At 38.6% G+C, this 17,292-nt stretch overlaps 1 protein-coding gene across 1 annotated transcript; it reads right to left on the reverse strand.

The window, feature by feature from the left end:
• Nucleotides 1-633: 633 nt before the first annotated feature.
• On the reverse strand, nucleotides 634-14,050 carry LOC145989947 (protein yellow-like). Its single transcript, XM_083125483.1, has 2 exons — nucleotides 13,854-14,050; nucleotides 634-2,725 (listed from the first exon to the last, which is right to left on the reverse strand). The coding sequence occupies exons 1-2, from the start codon at nucleotides 13,856-13,858 to the stop codon at nucleotides 1,492-1,494; spliced, it is 1,239 nt and encodes a 412-aa protein (XP_082981609.1). The 5' UTR covers nucleotides 13,859-14,050; the 3' UTR covers nucleotides 634-1,491.
• Nucleotides 14,051-17,292: the final 3,242 nt, after the last annotated feature.

Genomic DNA, 17,292 nt, shown 5'->3' on the forward strand with positions numbered 1-17,292 from the left:
GTAAAATGAAGTTGTCAAAATTTTCTCTGATCGTGTACGGCTGTAAATTCAGACCTTTCAATGTTTTGCAATAAGAATATTGTTCGATGGCTTTCAACTCTCGATTCTGTAGGGTTACGAACGCACTGTTTCAATGAAAATGTATCAGTGTACGGACTGCTTTAGGAGGTAGTACAAAGCATACGCTTATGTCTTGCAAGATTAAGCATGTCTGAACTTGTCACATTATGCACGCCGACACCATTGGAAAGGAAAGTAAGTTCCCGGTTATACAGGTCAGGGTGTATCATAATAGAGTAAACAACTTTAAGAATTTATTTTGACTAAACTATATGGAGTACAACAATCAAATTTGTTATGTATCAATCAGTAACACTTCAAGTTTCTCTGAATGTCTACAACTGCCTACAAATGTTCAATGTGGATTCCACCAGCCAGTTATGCAACACACATCCCATTGAAATTCGAGTTCTTGCCACAATTTTCCCAAGATCTCCTCGTTCACCAAAGCAAGGGCGTTTCTTATTCTCCCCTTTAGCTGCTGCACATTCTGCGGCATACGTGGCACATAGACTTTGTCTTTCACAAAGCCCAAATGCAGAAGTCTAGGGGTGTAAGGTCTGGGGGTCTGTGACAGCGCCACAGTGACTGTGTTCACAGTCTTGCGCATGAAAACAAGAGTTGAAGATTTTCTCATTGTTTCACAATAAACCTGATTGTTGTGTTTACGATAATTTTTTTTAACAATAAGCCTGAATAGTTGTTTACTCTGTTATGATAAACAATAAGACTCCGTGGTTTCGTACATTTAATATGCCCAGAAAGTTTTTAGTTTGAATACTAAGATTGAAATCAGGTCACATACGTTTATATCACCATTTATACAGGTATAAAATTAATTTAGTTAATTCACCTATGTGCAAGTGCAATCTAGACCAGGAAGATGCTCATCATGTTATATTTCAATGTCCACCTTATACCACTCAAAGGGAGATCTTATTCAAGAATTTAATAAAAAGAGGAATACCTCTCCCAACTTCTTTATTCTCCTTAATATCGTCACCAGATGTAACAATTGCAATTTATCATTTTTAGATTTTTCGTGATATTAATATAGACATATGAAAATTGTAAATATTTAAAATTTGTAACTTGATATAGTCACCAGATATAACAATTGTACGTATAATCAATTTTGCATGATATTGATGTAGATATATGAAAACTGTATATATTCAAAATTTGTAATTTGATGTAACAGTATTATGTTACATGCATGACTTATTTTTAGGACACTTGGTGTAGAGCTGGTATAACAGCTAAAACAAATAAAGTATGAATGAATGAAACTGTTATGATATACGCTGTATATGAATCAAGATTGACAAAAGATAGCTAGCAATGAATAACGTGTCTTAGTTCATTTCTGTTTCTTTACTGAGGAGCATTAAGCATTTCACTGCAAACTGGTTATCGCTTTGTTGCATAGGCCTAAACATCATTTGCATCACAGACAGTGCCTTTTATAGCTTCGCGAACTGATGCAGCAAGCACTCTGTAATTGACGTCTTCATTGTTGATCGTTCCTCTGAAGTAACTTTGGAATCTGCTTGTAAGAACCCACAGATTTTGGTACCGGCTGTTGTCAACTTTCACCCCACTTGGAAACTGAAGCGTTACAGGATTGGAATCTATTTCCTCTATGTAGTACTGGGTGTAAGGGTACCTCACGTTCCAACATGCGATTGACGTACGTTCCAGAAGACCGAAGAACATGATTCCGTTTCTATCAGTTGCCGAAGCAGCCGATTGAGACATTTTAGGTTGGGATATGCTGTACTTCCAGTAGTCGCTGTTGGCCACGGTTTCGTTCTTCAGGACCGAGGTTCGAACCCAGGACTGTCGTACGCTGGCAAGGCTGTGGAAGTAGAGCAACCTGTCTCCTCCAGTTACGGGGGACAGCGACAGTCCAAACACGCCGTCCATCATTGGAAAAGACTCCCCGGCGACGGTTATGATGCCGCTTAAAGGGTCTGGGTAGAAATACGGATGGTCGACTCTCCAAGACTTGTTCTGGTGGTAGTCGTACACGATCAGACCGTAACCTGTGACGTCAGCTAGGTAGGCGAAGGCCTTATCACCGCAGTCTCTATTGTCGACGGCGATGGTGATGAGGAGAGACACCGGTTCCACGATGACGTTCTTGGGGATGGTGTATCTCCGCAGGAGAGTGTCCGTTGCTAGGTCGAAGACCAGGATCTTTGGAGGACAAGCGTTTGTTCTGTTCTCAAGAATGTTAACGGCGCCTGAATCCAGAACCCAGAGTCTCCCGCAGGAGTCGACCTTCATCCTGAAAACTGAGATGAGGCCGTCACAGTCGTCCCCTTTGTTCCAGGACCAATCTGGGTACGGAGTCAGATTAGGAGAACGCAACCAGGGGTTTCCTTTCATCGAAACGGTCGTCAGAGTTGCAGGAATTCCCGGTTTCCATTTCGGGAGGGTGATGAACAGTCTGCTCTTCCAGGCATCGACGTCCAGGGGAAGACTGTTCCCTGGAACGAACGCTCCAGACCGGATGGCCTGCTCCCTCCCTCCTGCTCCCTCGAAGTTGAAGTCGACAATCTTCCATCCGAAAATTTCGGACATGCGTCTTCCAGCGAGCGAACCGGCGAAGGTACCAAGCAGCAGGAGCGCCTGGACAAGGTGTGGCGGAATACAAAAGCTCCTGTAAAACAAAACAATTTTCCTACTCAGTTTAACCAGTACGGATACATTCAGGAATAATAATATTACAATGGACACAGAACAGAATACATTGCATGATAATACTATGGTGATCTTGGAGGTTGAGTGGTGTTTTCAGGAACTTTCGTTTGGGTGGGTTCAAAGGTGGGTTCTGCTTCTATGGTCGTGGCTGTTAAGATTCTATATCTCTCTCTCTCTCTCTCTCTCTCTCTCTCTCTCTCTCTCTGTCATATCATTTGCACCTCTTTTTCTCTGTTTTCTAGCTCTCTCTCACTTTTTATACTCTTCTCTCCCTCTCCGTCTTTCTAGCTTTTGCTCTATCCCTTTCTCTTTACTATTTCTGTGTCTCTCTCTTTCCCTCTCTATCAATAGCTTCATCTTTTTCTAATTCCCTCTCTCTAATTTCCACTTCCATTTCTCTCCTCTTATAATCCACTCTCTCTTTTTCTCTCTATTTCTAACTTTATCATTTTCTAACTCTCTCTCTCCTTCTTTATTTTCTTCTTCCATTTTTCTATTTCTTTTTTTTCTCTCTCTCTCTCTAAGGTTTCTTCTCTCTCTCTTTCTCTTTTACCTTTCCATTCTCTCTCGCAGCAACTCTTTATATAGCTTTATCTTTTTCTAACTCTCTCTCTCTCTCTATTTTCTCCTTCCATTTCTATCCCCTTTTTCTAATTCTCTCTCTCTCTCTCTTTTCTAAGATTTATATTTTTATAACTCTCTCTCTCTTTTCTAAGCTTTATATTTTTATAACTCTCTCTCTCTTTCTCTCTCTCTCTCTCTCTCTCTCTCTGCCTCTTTTTACTTTCTACTTTCCTTTCTATGTTCTATCTCATTTTCTAACCTTTCCTTTCTCTCTCTTTATGGTTTCTTCTCTCTCCCTCCTCCCTTCCCCTTTCTCTCTCCTTTTCATTCTCTCCCTCTCTCTTTCTTCCGTCCAGTTCATTTTTCTTTCTGGTTGTATCGCATCGCCTTTTTCTCTATGTCTTTGTTACCGCAAGAGTGTAGATGACGTCGCGGCTCATTTTTTTTTTATTTGGATGCCTCGGGACTTGTGACTCGCTTCCAAGTTGCAAATACAGAAGGGGTGCACGGCTTTGCGCCAATCACTCTGGAAAATGGTTTGGTTTTGCGCCAATAATTACCGGATCCTTATCTTTCCGTACATGGTTTTGCGCCACTACAGAAAATCGTAATTCAATGACTTAGGTTGGCAAGCATGATTTTCCGTCCCACTTAAACAGGCTGCGGACTGTCACCGAGATGACGTGGTTAAAAATTATGCACCACCAACCATAAGTATACAAAATTGCACTTGTCAAACTGCAGTCTCTTACAATGGAACCTTTGTGGCATGTGGCAATGCATGCGTGAAATTGCTTTGCGATTATATTGATCAATGTAAGATTCAATTTTGAGGTATTTTTCTCTTAAAACGCTCCTCTTACGAGCGGGTTTTTCGAGGCCATTTATTTTAAGGTAAGTGTCGGTCTGGAGGTTAATCAATGCATGTACAAATTTGAAAATATCAGGATGGTTGGTGTAAAACATGGCATTCAGTTTACTGTGAAAGGCTTCACATGCATTTGTTGTGCGATAGGCCGAGGCAGAAAAATCTGCCCATATGTGTGGAGGGTACGTAGAATCTTCTGCAATATAGTTTTCTACCAAATAATCACAGAACTTTGTAATTTTCTCATCTGATGGCTTATCTTCGAACATGTCAATTGCGAAGCAATCAGAGACATCATGGGGAGGTAAGTAAGACAAACCAAAAATATAATTGAGCCATTTACCTTCGGGACCTCTTTCCTTGTAGATTTTCGAAAGACCTAGGTTTTTCATTTTTCGCCACCAGGCTTGGCATAGGTGAAACCTACATCCTACTATAACACATCTCCCACACCATCCTTAATGGCACTGTGAATCCCTTGTTCAAAGTCAACGCATATGATTTTCTTCTCACTTTCAACTATCATGTCACTGTTCGTAATTATTATTGCTGTACACGACTTGTTTGTGCAACGCCACCGAACACGTCCATCTGAATATGCGTAAGCTTTCCTGAAGCCACGATCAGTCGTTGCCCTTGAGAGACAGGATTGCCAACCTATACAATTCTTAGCTCGGCTAGACATTCAAGAGTGGCGGAAAACATTCTTGGCGCAAAAGATACTGTGGCACTAATATTTACAATTTGTTCATTGGCGCAAAACACGCGATTTTGGCGCAAATGCATTGCACCCATACAGAACAGGCATATATGTTGCGGAAATGATATCACTTTTACGAAACCATTGTTTCTTCATGAGTATTACACCCATTCGTTATTTGGCATCTTCACTTAATCTATATTCTATAACATCCTACAATACTTGGGTATTAATACTTTTCCTATACGAATTCCAAACAAGTGGCTTCAGAGGGAAACGTCATTCCCACTGAAATTGAAATAGTACAGAACTTAGGATACAACTCCAAATCAAAGAAAAGTCTTCATTCCCTACGTGGCACATACGAATAGTATATATTACGATAGTAGCAAGAGGTGCCATGAAAGCTTATCAAAAGAAATATGCCGCAAACATCCTGGAGCTGTGTAAATATGCGGTTTCCATTCTCAGGAAGCTCTAGGAGCATAAATGTTGTGATTGTCTATTTGAATAGGAAAACTTTCCACAAAACGAAACTCTTGTTGAGAGTGAAACTATGTTCACAAGTTTTATGCTGGTGTAAAATATTTATGATTTCCGAGCTACCACCTATCGGCAAAAATCTTAGAATTAACATTTTAGCCTTGTAATTTTACAGGGTAATTCAAAGTGAATGGTACAAATTTACAGAGTCATTATGACATTACTATTTATGATAGAACATCAGACAAGACGTTAATATAAAGAAGAACTCTGGAAGTTTTACTCACATGACTCACATTATAACGATTCGACATGGGAACCACGTGTAAAGCGGAAAGGTCCAAACGATAATCAAGTACTTGATATGCACGAGACAGCAAGTCGTTGTCAACGGTTTCGAAGGCACTAACAATCCGCAGTTGTAACTTTGGCAAATCTTTCGGAAGGGTGAAACATATACATTACTGCCGAAACGCATGCGGAAATGTCTTTGCACCATTGTGATTGAATCAGTTCTCAACAGCTCCAACACACAATACGCCTTCTACTGGCCATTAGCCATTTTGCGACACTGGCGATCCTGGTGGAGGATCAGCTAAGCAGAATAAGCCCACTAAGTGTTGATGCCTTGTCTAATTTTCTATCATAAATACTAACGTCATAATAACTGTGTAAAGTTGTACCATTCGTTTTGAATTTCCCTGTATATTTGTAGTGTGACATAGATTAGATACTAATGATACTCTAATAATATTTTCACCATTCTGTCACGAACATATGCTGAACATTTTCTCTTTAATTTGTCCCTGCAAAATAGTATGTTCTTCAGTGTAATTTTATCAGGGTCTCTCAATTTTAGCCGCCTCAGAATCCCTGTAGATTTTAGGTGACTGACTCGGAAGGTCATAGGTTCAAATACTCTGAAAGAATGTTCCTGCCACCTCCTTAATGAGGATAATGGTAGAAATAAGGGTTTTTAACCCACAACTTCCCGAATATGAGCGCGTTTCGTAATAATCACTTAGGTACTTTGTTTTACGTTAGTTAGTTAGTCCATCCAATATATATATAGCCCCAATCCCACCACTGACTCACTGACTCACTGACATAAATGTTCTCCATGAAGGAAGCCCCGGAGGCGAAAAACGCCCGATTACGACCCCCCATGAAATCGTCCCAAAAGACCGAGAAAATTCAAAAATCGCTCAATCGGCCCTTCCTTAAGGGTGAAAATGCCCTTTTTCCACGTCCCTAGCAACCGTTGCCACGGGCATTTCTTTTGCACACATTGTTTCCTTCAATTCTTAATTGTCCAGCTACATTATATTTCTCACAGATAAGTAACACACAGATGAATCAACTCCTGGTTTTGAAAAGGTGCCTGAAACAAGGGTGACATCTAGATAATAAGGAGTTTCAGCCCAGATACAATTACGTATATATTGTTATACTCAATGCGTAAATATCTGCATCGTGCTTGTTTCAACTAAATGTTTAGGGGGTATAATGACATGCAATTCCTTAGAGCTTGCCGTGCTTGTTGTTCACCATGGAAACGGACGTTGCTAGGGAACTTAAAGAAAGTTTATTTTCACCCCGAATGCTACTGTAAGGGAATTATGCTAGAGTTTTCGATTGATTGATTGATTTGGTGTTTTAAGTCCACTTTGTGCACAGTATTAGAGTTTTCGAATTTTAAAATGTGAGCATCAGAATTCATTGCGGAGGAGAGATAGAAATTTGCGAAGAATGAAGGAAATTATTTCTTTATTTCAATTACGTTTAAAAATGTAAAACTAACTACAGAAGTAAAATGTTACTTTTCCAATTTAGTGTCGCTATTGAATTCGTTTACATAAAACATCTAACTAACTATCCTGAAACTGTTATTACTTACCCAGCTTATTATTAGGAAAGAAACCAATAATATTTTGATTATTTGTACCTTATTAGAGACCATACACACATAAAGTTACGTTCAAAACTTTCCAAATAAGCGAACCACGTCGGCGAGCGCACGAGACGTGGCCACAGGCCACGTCGAAAGTGCGCGAGTCATAGAGATATCTGTCGAAAAATGACAAATATCCCTCTTCCGTGTCTACTTATGTTTCTAATTACGTATCTTGTCATAGAGATATCTGTCGAAAAATGACAAATATCCCTCTTCCGTGTCTACTTATGTTTCTAATTACGTATCTTGAAACCACAGTTATGCTTGTCTCTTGGTTTGTCCCACGTACAGCTGCTTAAGTAAACAGGAAGAACATTATCATTAAAGAATAATGGCTCATTAAGACTTTAAAAAAATGCATTTGCTAACATCACACGTGCGCAAATTGTTGATAGACTAATGATAAAGCAACAATAATAGCAAACAACAGCTTGAAACCTGTTACTGTTTCTGTGCAGCATGAAATAAATGGAAATCAAGTTAGAGCTAATTTTATATACGTGCAACGAACTGATAAATTGACAGATATAATCTCGTATCGTCTCTTTCTCGATCTCATGGAACAGTGGCGGCGATTGGGTTCCAAAACTAGGGGAGAAAGGACAGTTTACCTTGTTAGATAAGGTTTAGGGGACAAAAGTAGCAAAAAGTAGTGGGGCAACTGCCCCCCACGCCTTCCCCATAATCGCCGCCACTGTCATGGAATAAATAGTTGCTCGAGTTAATAAAACAGAAGTAAGGGCAATCTTACGGGAATCGAACCCAGAACCTTCGCAGCGTGAAACTGATACTATACCACCAGGCCACTTAGCCGTCAAACATCTTCGTCTCATGAACAATACCTACTACCACTAGAGTATCCTTCCACTTCACAAAGTCCCCGTCCCAACTCAATTTCTTAAGCCGTAAGTTGTTATGAACGTTTTGTCGAATTTGATCAAATTTGACCAACAGATGGCAGTTAAATTCATTCGGAAACAAGTTGAAGCACGCTCAGTTTGTGTATGTACTGTGCAGTGCATACTCGAGTACTTCTTTGTGATATAATCGTGTGTCTGAAATTAGCTGTAAAAGAAGAAGACAATATTTCTGAAGATTTAGATTTGTTTTCTAAATGTATCGTCCATCAGATCTTCATAACATGCATTCTATTTGAGGAATTTAGATGTTACGAAGTAAAGCAAGTTCGAAGACAGACGCTAGCTTCCAAGTAAACCACACGTAAGTATCCTTGTTCCTTGTTGTATCTATGTTCAACGTTGTTCACGTTTGTATGGTTAATGCCGTTGTATTCGTGTAAGCTTGTTAAGTGAAGTAATTTGACAGACATTCTTGCTAGGGGAAAACTCTTACGATGTACTTGCTAAACACGCGTTATTGTAGAGTACTTGCATTTAACAAGACGACGCCGCCATATTGGCTTGTGCATACAGCACATACCAGTATTCAGCGACCGATATTGTTAACAGTTCACTCGTGTCGGCATTAAGGCTCGGCTGGAGCATGCGAATGGGCGATTTTTTTCAAATTTTACTCTCCATTCGAAAGACCTCTTTGATATTTCAAAATATAAAAAAAAATACATACGCTTAGAATTCCTTCTAGAGCATTGACGTGAATTTTCATGGGTAAAAATTTGGTATTCCCAGGACACCTATAACTTCTTCCTTTCGTCAATTTTTGACATTCGTACTTACCTATCTGCTTCGCGGAACATTCTTTAAGGTGTATTCAAGTTTTTTTGATCAAAGAAATTGCAATTTTTTACATTACGAGTACTTCTTTCTCGTAGTCTTTTCGCTTGCCTGAGACACAATATGGCGCGTACACCTTCCTAGATAATCGCGCGTCGTGCTTGTGTTTTGTCGACTTTCATTCGTTATGCAGTGTTTCAACCTTCGGAACCCAAGAAATACCCGTGAAAAAAAGCTCATGTAATCTAATTTTTTTTATAGAAAAAAAAAGTTGTTCGTAATGACTTTTAGAAAAAGAATTTGCCGGGCCGCGGTGTCACAAAGGTTAATTACCACTGTTACACAGCATGCCGTCCCCACTTATTTAAAGGGAACAAAAAAGGCCTATGAATTAGAAATGCCACAGTTAACATATGATACGGGGATTGAAATAAAAATTTAAAAGTTTTTCTTCAACTTACGCTGAACAAGAAATTAAAACATTATCATGATTTTACAGTAATTGGCGTAAGGAGTTATTTCATTTACAAAGCTTTAATATAATACTCTTGATTGGTAAGATACAGTGGCGGCGATTAGCGGGGGGGCACTTTTGTCCCCGCACTATGCTAAACCTTTTGTACCATGGGAAAGTAAACTGTCCTTGCCCCCCCTAGTTTTGGCACCTTCCCCCCAGTTTTGGGTCCCAATCACCGCCACTGGTAAGATATTATATTGTTTGACGGAAATTATGGGATTGATATTTTAATACACAACTAACTCTCAAAAGTTTTCCTGTAATTTATTTTGTACTTGGAAAGTTAAAATTGAAGGGGTCGGTTGTAAAACAAGGTAAGTGACATTTTGGTCATTTCTGAGTTCATTAAGGAAAAAGCTTATTAGAAGCTACACTGTAGATAAATTGTTTTCGTGTTGTGTTTACCAATTTCAGAAGGCTTCACTGAGTCCAATGCAAATTGTATGAGATGGCAATTTCACTCGAAAATTGAAGGATGGCACGTTTTACTTTGTAACTCAAAAATTACCAATATGTTATTTACCATATTTTACACCAGAGTCCTTAATCAGTTCTGTTGGGAACAGCAAAGAAGCTAGGTTTCCCGGCCTATCGGTTGAGAACAGTGGCGGCGATTGGGTTCCAAAACTAAGAGGGGGGGGGGGGCAAGGACAGTTTACTTTACCTTGGTAGATAAGGTTTAGTATGGTGCCGGGGCAAAGGTGGCAAAACGTAGGGGGATGGGAAACTGCCCCCTAACCGCCGCCACTAATTGAGAACCACTGATATATATATAACGCTGCACAAATCTTGTTTCGTGTGAATGCCCTTTGGAAGGTGATACAGCTCACTCAGAGGACGACATATTTTGTTATCTTTCTTTCTTTATCAGTGCTTCCGTCCGTAAAAGTAGAAGGCTTAAAAAGAAACACATGTCAAGTCCCGGTAATTGATAAAAAATAAAGTAGGGAAAAGCTATTTATGGCATAGGACATGGCAACTAGAGCCCGGAAGTTTGGAAAAATGCCTTTTTATCTACTGCATATATTGATAAAATTTTTCCGGATATACGTTTTTTATGTTGTTTCGAATATTTTAGAAGCCTTTTCATTTTGCCTATTTTGCCTATTTGGGACCCCAGTGCCTATTTTTAATTATAATGCCTTTTTTTTCCTTTTTCAATGAAATTTGACCATTTTTTTTAAAAAAAAATGTGTATATAAATTATTTTTCTCCCAAAAAACGTTGTTGGCATTTATTTTTCTTCCGTTTATTATGTGAATAATTTTCGCCTTATTTAAGTAATATTGAACTCACGCATATTTCAACATTGCTGAAGGAGAAAAGTGTGAGGAAAAAGTATTTCATGCTAGTTAGGATATTGCCTTTCGGTTAACATTTCCTTGTGCATGATTGACTGCTGGAAATCTGTTGCTGAACACCTGCACATTTTCGACAGACGGTACTATTCTTCTCTGCAAGATATGTGAAAAAACAATCAACCATGAGAAAAAATACTTTATATCTCAGCATGTGTCAACAGCAAAACATAAATCTGCAGCTGCTAAAGTGATCGAACGTAAAGGTAAAAAAAAAAAAAAGGTAAAGTGTTCCCCTGTGCTTATCACCACGCCATGAAGGCGTATAGGGGGTGTTGGGGTAACGGGTAGTGAGTGCAAAGGAGGACTTAAACAATTGAAAACAATATGTGATATTCTAAAAGGTGAAAATGCTGTTACCGAAATTAGTCCAGCTTGTTTTATGTATGCTCCAATAACTTCTGTCGGAATAGAAAGATAATTTTCTATTATGAAAAACATTCTCTGAATGTTGAGATCTTAAAAAAACACCTTGTAGTTGTGTGCAATCAAGACGGAGAAAATTGAAATGCTCTTCCCAATGTAGATTTTAACATTTTGCCAGGAATTATAGATAAAAGTAAGTGACTTCCAAAGGTGCCTTTTTTCAGTTTATTTTGTTTTTTTTCATTTTTAGTGCCTATTTCCCACATTATAAATGCCTTTTTGCCTGCCTATTTTAACGAAAATAAATGTCTGAACTTCCGGGCTTTAAATATTACAATAGTTTGGACCCCAATTTACAGTACATGGTTAGCTAGCACAGCACACTTCGATGTCAGAGGTCGTGGATTCGAATCTCGGTCTGGGCATGGGTGCTCTTTGTGAGTGTCCCTTCATCAATTTCATCATATCATCACTCATCTTCATCGCTGCGATTAGCAAAAAGTGTAAAAAAGTGGCGCTAAACAATAAAAGTCAAATCAAATCAATCCACTTTATAGAAGTTTGAATATGAATTGATTGAATTGTTGTTTTAAGTCCACTTTATGCACAGAAAGGCTAATCGGGTCTGGACCAACAGTTAAAAGTGGGATCTGAACCTCCACCGGGTATCGAACCCGGAATATGAATTGTAATCCCACTTCAAACTGTAGGTCCAGTCCTATCAGCCTATCTGATTGTAGAAGTTGTCTTAACATAAACTTTGGTCTATGTCTGATGCCCCTGCTTCTAAAAATTAAGTGAGCTAGGCAAAACTATCATAGGTTCAAGCGGGTTCCTTCAAAAGAATTTACATTCAATCATAATTAAGTTTATACATTTTTAAATATAACAATATAAGGATAATAAAATGAAAAGTTAACACCTGTACATGAATATGAAAGATCATTATTTTTTTACTGAAGCATAATTTTGTTAATTGTTGAAGCAATAAGCTGTGACATGTCCAACATAATTATCAGATATTGTTATGTGCTTTTTTTTTTTTGCCGACCCCAAACCGCAATCCACCCTACAGTACTAGAACGTTTAGCTACGTTTCTGGGTTCTTAGATTCTAAGTATCTTGTTATCTTGATTTTGTCGGTCTCGTCCGTGGATGGACGTTATCGTAAATTTAATATCGCGATATATCATCACATACGATATGATACGATATTTTTTCCGTATCGTGATATCGGCGATGTGTTTCCACGATATATATCGCCAACATATAGTGACGATATATCGACTACACGATATACGTATATCGCCAACATATCATGACAATGGGCGTCAGGAATGGGGTCAAGGGGGGGCGTGACCGCCCTGGAAAATGAAAATTAACCAAAAATTATATATTTCATATATAATTTCATTTCAGCCACAATATTATGTCTTAATTATTGCATGAATATGATAAATTCAAATTTAAGCAATGTTTTTTGAGGGAACAACACTATTATTGGGGAAAATGTGCCTTGTTTGGCCCCTGAAAAAAAAACTTTACTTGCCCCTCCCTGGGAAAAATTCTGCGGACGTCTATGATCATGACGATATATCGCCGACACCATATATATCGCCAAAATATCGTGACGATATATCAACTAGTTCAAGTGGTTCTCAACCTTTTTCAATCCAGGACCCACCTTGAAGGATATTACACTTCATGGGACCCACAAGCATGGGCGCCTTCAGAATTACTTGCAGCGGTGTGCATCCAGTTTATAACCATATTTTTGCTAATATCCAGTTCTTTAAGAAGTCCTCTTTTACGCGTGCTTAAACAAATTACACATACTTCATTCTAGAAAAGTAAATATGTAATTTGAAAGACTAATTTACTCTAGTCTAACGTAGGGTTGCCAGATTTCTAAAATATAAAGAAACGGGACATACAGATTAAGCATTGTTAATCCCTAATTTTTAACATTTTGTCAATGCATTACTATAAAATTCAGAACTTATTCTCATTCACTTATTATTTATTTAGCTAAATACGGGACAAATGGGCGTCCCGAGAACATTTTCCGGGATACCGGGACATTTCTTTAAAAAGGGGGATAATCCCGTATATAGGGTCTGGCAACCCTAGTCTAACATCTAATTAAACACACATGCTGAAATTGAAAACAATTTTTCTTTTACTCATCGAACTAATTTCACTAATGTGCAATAGTAGAACGCGAATAACAGAAATGCAAAGTTTAGACTACGTACAGTAGGATCCCTGAGTGTTACCATGCAAATTGTCCATCACCAGGTTTGTGCACTTTATTTGACCCAACAAGAGCTTCAAGAATTAAAAGAAAACTCAAAACAAGCTATTGACAACTTCTGCAGCAGCATACATAAAAATCCATCGCTTAAAAACACATAGGATATAAGATAAAAATTAATGAAAATAGTCATGGATAATTTGCACGGTAATACTCATGGATCCCACTGTACAACATTGGTTGAATTTAAATTGTAAAAACAATATATCTTAGTAATATAAATGTAATAGGTTTTAATACACATTAAATTATAATTACATGCAACATACCTCATTATTCCGAGTGTTGAATACTTGTGCAGCTTTCCGCAAGGAATGAATGAAAACAACTCGACGGACGGACGTCTACCGTTATATTTGTGGGTTTGGAACTTACGGTTCGGTTGAACAGTTCTTATTGGTTTGATGGCACACCGGTGAACAGGGAAAAATGCTCGAGGGGGAAATCCTGCCCAGCTTATACGCTACCTACGGCTGTGACGTAATCAGGTGGAAGAAAACGATGTTTATCGCTGACTTTAAGCCGAAGTTCACATGTAATTACTCCCCATGGCGGAACTAGAGAAAGGTCAACCTTGTCCCATTAAAGTTTGACACTCGGAATATCAGAGGACATTTTAGGGGTATTTTTGTCCCCTCCCCTATTGTCTGATTCCGCTCTGTCATTTGTACCAATTTGTAATTTTCTGTTTTCTTCTTGTCCATCACGTTGCCCTTGCACATCGTCGCTTCCAAGGAAGGTAAGTTCAAGGTTAGTCATTAGACATGACATGTGACGCACGTAAATTACAAATGTTATGATGAGTAGTAGAGAGGGTTTATCATATTTGCTGAAAATTGCAGTTAAATATATCCTAAGCATTAACAATGCACCTTAAAATATAGTATGGAACATACAAATACAGTAAAACATCGTTAAGCCGGACCTCGCTTAATCCGGACAGGCAAAAGGCCAAAAAAAAAAAAAAACAGAATGAAAGGTTTAAAATATGGCTAGAAGTCAACAAGAGAACTTCCCTAAGAAAAGGCAGTCAACCACTAATGAAATTCTATTTCCCGCAGACTTTGTACTGCACTGTATAGTGTATTTAGGCCTATGCCCTTTAAATACACCATAATAAACGTGTTTTGTTGCTATAAACGGAGTTTTAATGCACTTTGTACTGTTCTTTTAGCTTATTTCAGTTAATCCGGACTTTCGTTATACCGGTCAACTTATCCACCCCCCCCCACACTAGTCCGGATTAACGAAGTTTTACTGTACTGCATAAACAAATATACTCATTTAAATACACTCTTGAATGTTATTAAGCTAGCCACCTGATCTATCAGAATCAGGATTTTATATAACCGCTTTGATGACCGATTGAGTTGAGTGGACTACATATTTTCTCGCTATCGAAAGTTCCGGGTTCGAGTCCCGACCAGAACATGTTAGTTTACCAATTTCATCTAATCGCCATTCGCCGTTATGGTCGATAATGACCAAAAGCGTCAGAAAGCGAGGTAAAAGAAGTAATGTGTAAACTACAAATGCAGGAAGGACCTCTCCTGTGGCGTAATGTAGGGGTCCTGAGTTTGATACCACCTGGATGCACATAGTGGTTCAAATTCCACTTTAAACTGTAGGCCCAGTCCCGATTAGGATATCTGTGCATAAAGTAGAATTCAAACAACAACTTGGCGGCTTATGTGCTAGTAGTATACAAGGTGGGCCAAAAGTAGCCTTACACTTAGTAGGTATGCACTGTACAGTAGGCTACATTGATATGTTCAATACTGTTTATGCACATTTATTTAACACTTCACTTACCTTTTTAACACAGTTTAATATCGTAAGAATACTGATTGTAGAATTATTTTGAAAAATTAGATCAAAAACGTGAAACAAATAGTGTAACAACTCTGGCCCACTCTGTATGATTTGGATTTCTCTTAACTTGTTGCGAATTCCGGGGCGTATAGGCTATAGTAATATCGTCTATTCGACCCTAAAAAAGCTATGAACACTGAACACAGTCAATTAAACAGGAAGTATTTAATCAAAATATTGCGCTTGCCAGCAAAATCGAGTATTTTGTGGCCTTAAGCAGACCAATAGTAAAATTATAAACGTTTACAGTTTGGTATTGCACTCTCTAACGGGAATGTCTGGAGCAAGGCCGCGCATAACGGTAGTGAAGGGGATAAAGCGAGTGAGCAGATCAAAGCAGTGCGTGCTGATTTTCCCCTCTACGCACTCACTTCCCCTCTCATGCGTTCATTGGTGGAGCCCTCTTGAGACTTGTTTTCGTTTACTTGCTCCAGAGATTGCCGGGACAGAGTGTAGATGCCTGTGGTTGAAAGTGCAATTTCAGCTTTTAAAGTAATAGGATGTGATCAATGGCGTACGCACATGGTAGCTGATGGGGCTACAGCTCACCCAGAAATTTTGCGAAAATTAAAAATTTTGAATTGAAAGCAGTAAGGAACTGGGGGGAGGGGGGGGGGAAACCAAAGTGATAATTGCAAATCCATCTTAAAACAATCCCGATTGACATTTTTGTGTCTAAACAATTTTTAAAATGAAGATTGAAAATGGGAATTACGAAATCTTTAATATTGTGTAATTCGGATGATCTAAGGTCGAAGTTTTTCTGGCCTTGTCCCAGCCTAAAACGGCTCTGGGGCCCACTCAGCCTCAAATCAACAGGTCCCTGTGGGGGGTAAAGGTGGCCAGAGCGTGGTGTTGATCACATCACCTTCAAAATGGCTGAGATCGAGAATATGTGGGGCCCCTACCCCCACATCCCCTAAATGTGCCTTCATGGTATGGTGCTATATGCACGGGAAACTTTACCTTTACGTTACCCCACCACCCTAGAATGCAGCTGTATAATATCAACCTTTACAATTCGAGCCCCTTCCGAAATAAGTGCAGTACGCCACTACATATTACTAAAAAAAGAATGGCGTGAACTAAGAGAATAAATGACACTGAGCCGATTAGATGCATGCCAGCAATACATACATACAAGTATGATCTTCGATTGTTACAAAACATGAAGGTTATTGTTGAAAAATACTAATCATTCAAGTATTAAGAGGAAACGCAGACGCATTAGCCAAGTACGCAGCTGAAGAATCAAGTCACCGATCGCTTCGGATCAAATTTTCTGCAAAAGCGCTCGAGTCGCATGCTAAAACAGAATTGTTGAAAAGTTGGCAGAAACAATGGACAATTACAGGGATGACTAATGGGATAAAATATTATTCAATTCAACCACTTATATCTAAAGAACCTTGGTATCAAGACATTAACCTCTCAAGAAACTCTTTAACAAGTCTTCTTAGATGTCGGCTAAATTACACCCTAGCACCTAAAGACCTGTATACTAGGAACATTGTTCAATCCCCAATCTGTCAGTGTGGTGCAACTGAAATAACACCTGATCACATTATATTTGAATGTCGCCTTAATGTAACTACGCGTGATTACTTCTTTGAAAGATCTAAAAGAAGCAAGATATAATGGCGCATACACCTTGTCAACACTTTTGAGGAACCCAACTTACTAACTATATTGTGAGAGAAAATATTCTATTATAAAATTATGAAATTGTAAAATTATGAAATGTAAAACAAATGTAACTGGTACATAGCTGAAAAGATACAACCAAATATACATTTATATTAAAAAAATATATTAAGATCTCTCGTTGTTCAAATA

This window comes from Lepisma saccharinum, chromosome 7, assembly GCF_977018435.1.
Source record: "Lepisma saccharinum chromosome 7, izLepSacc3.1, whole genome shotgun sequence".
In the NCBI taxonomy this organism is placed as follows: Eukaryota; Metazoa; Arthropoda; class Insecta; order Zygentoma; family Lepismatidae; genus Lepisma; species Lepisma saccharinum.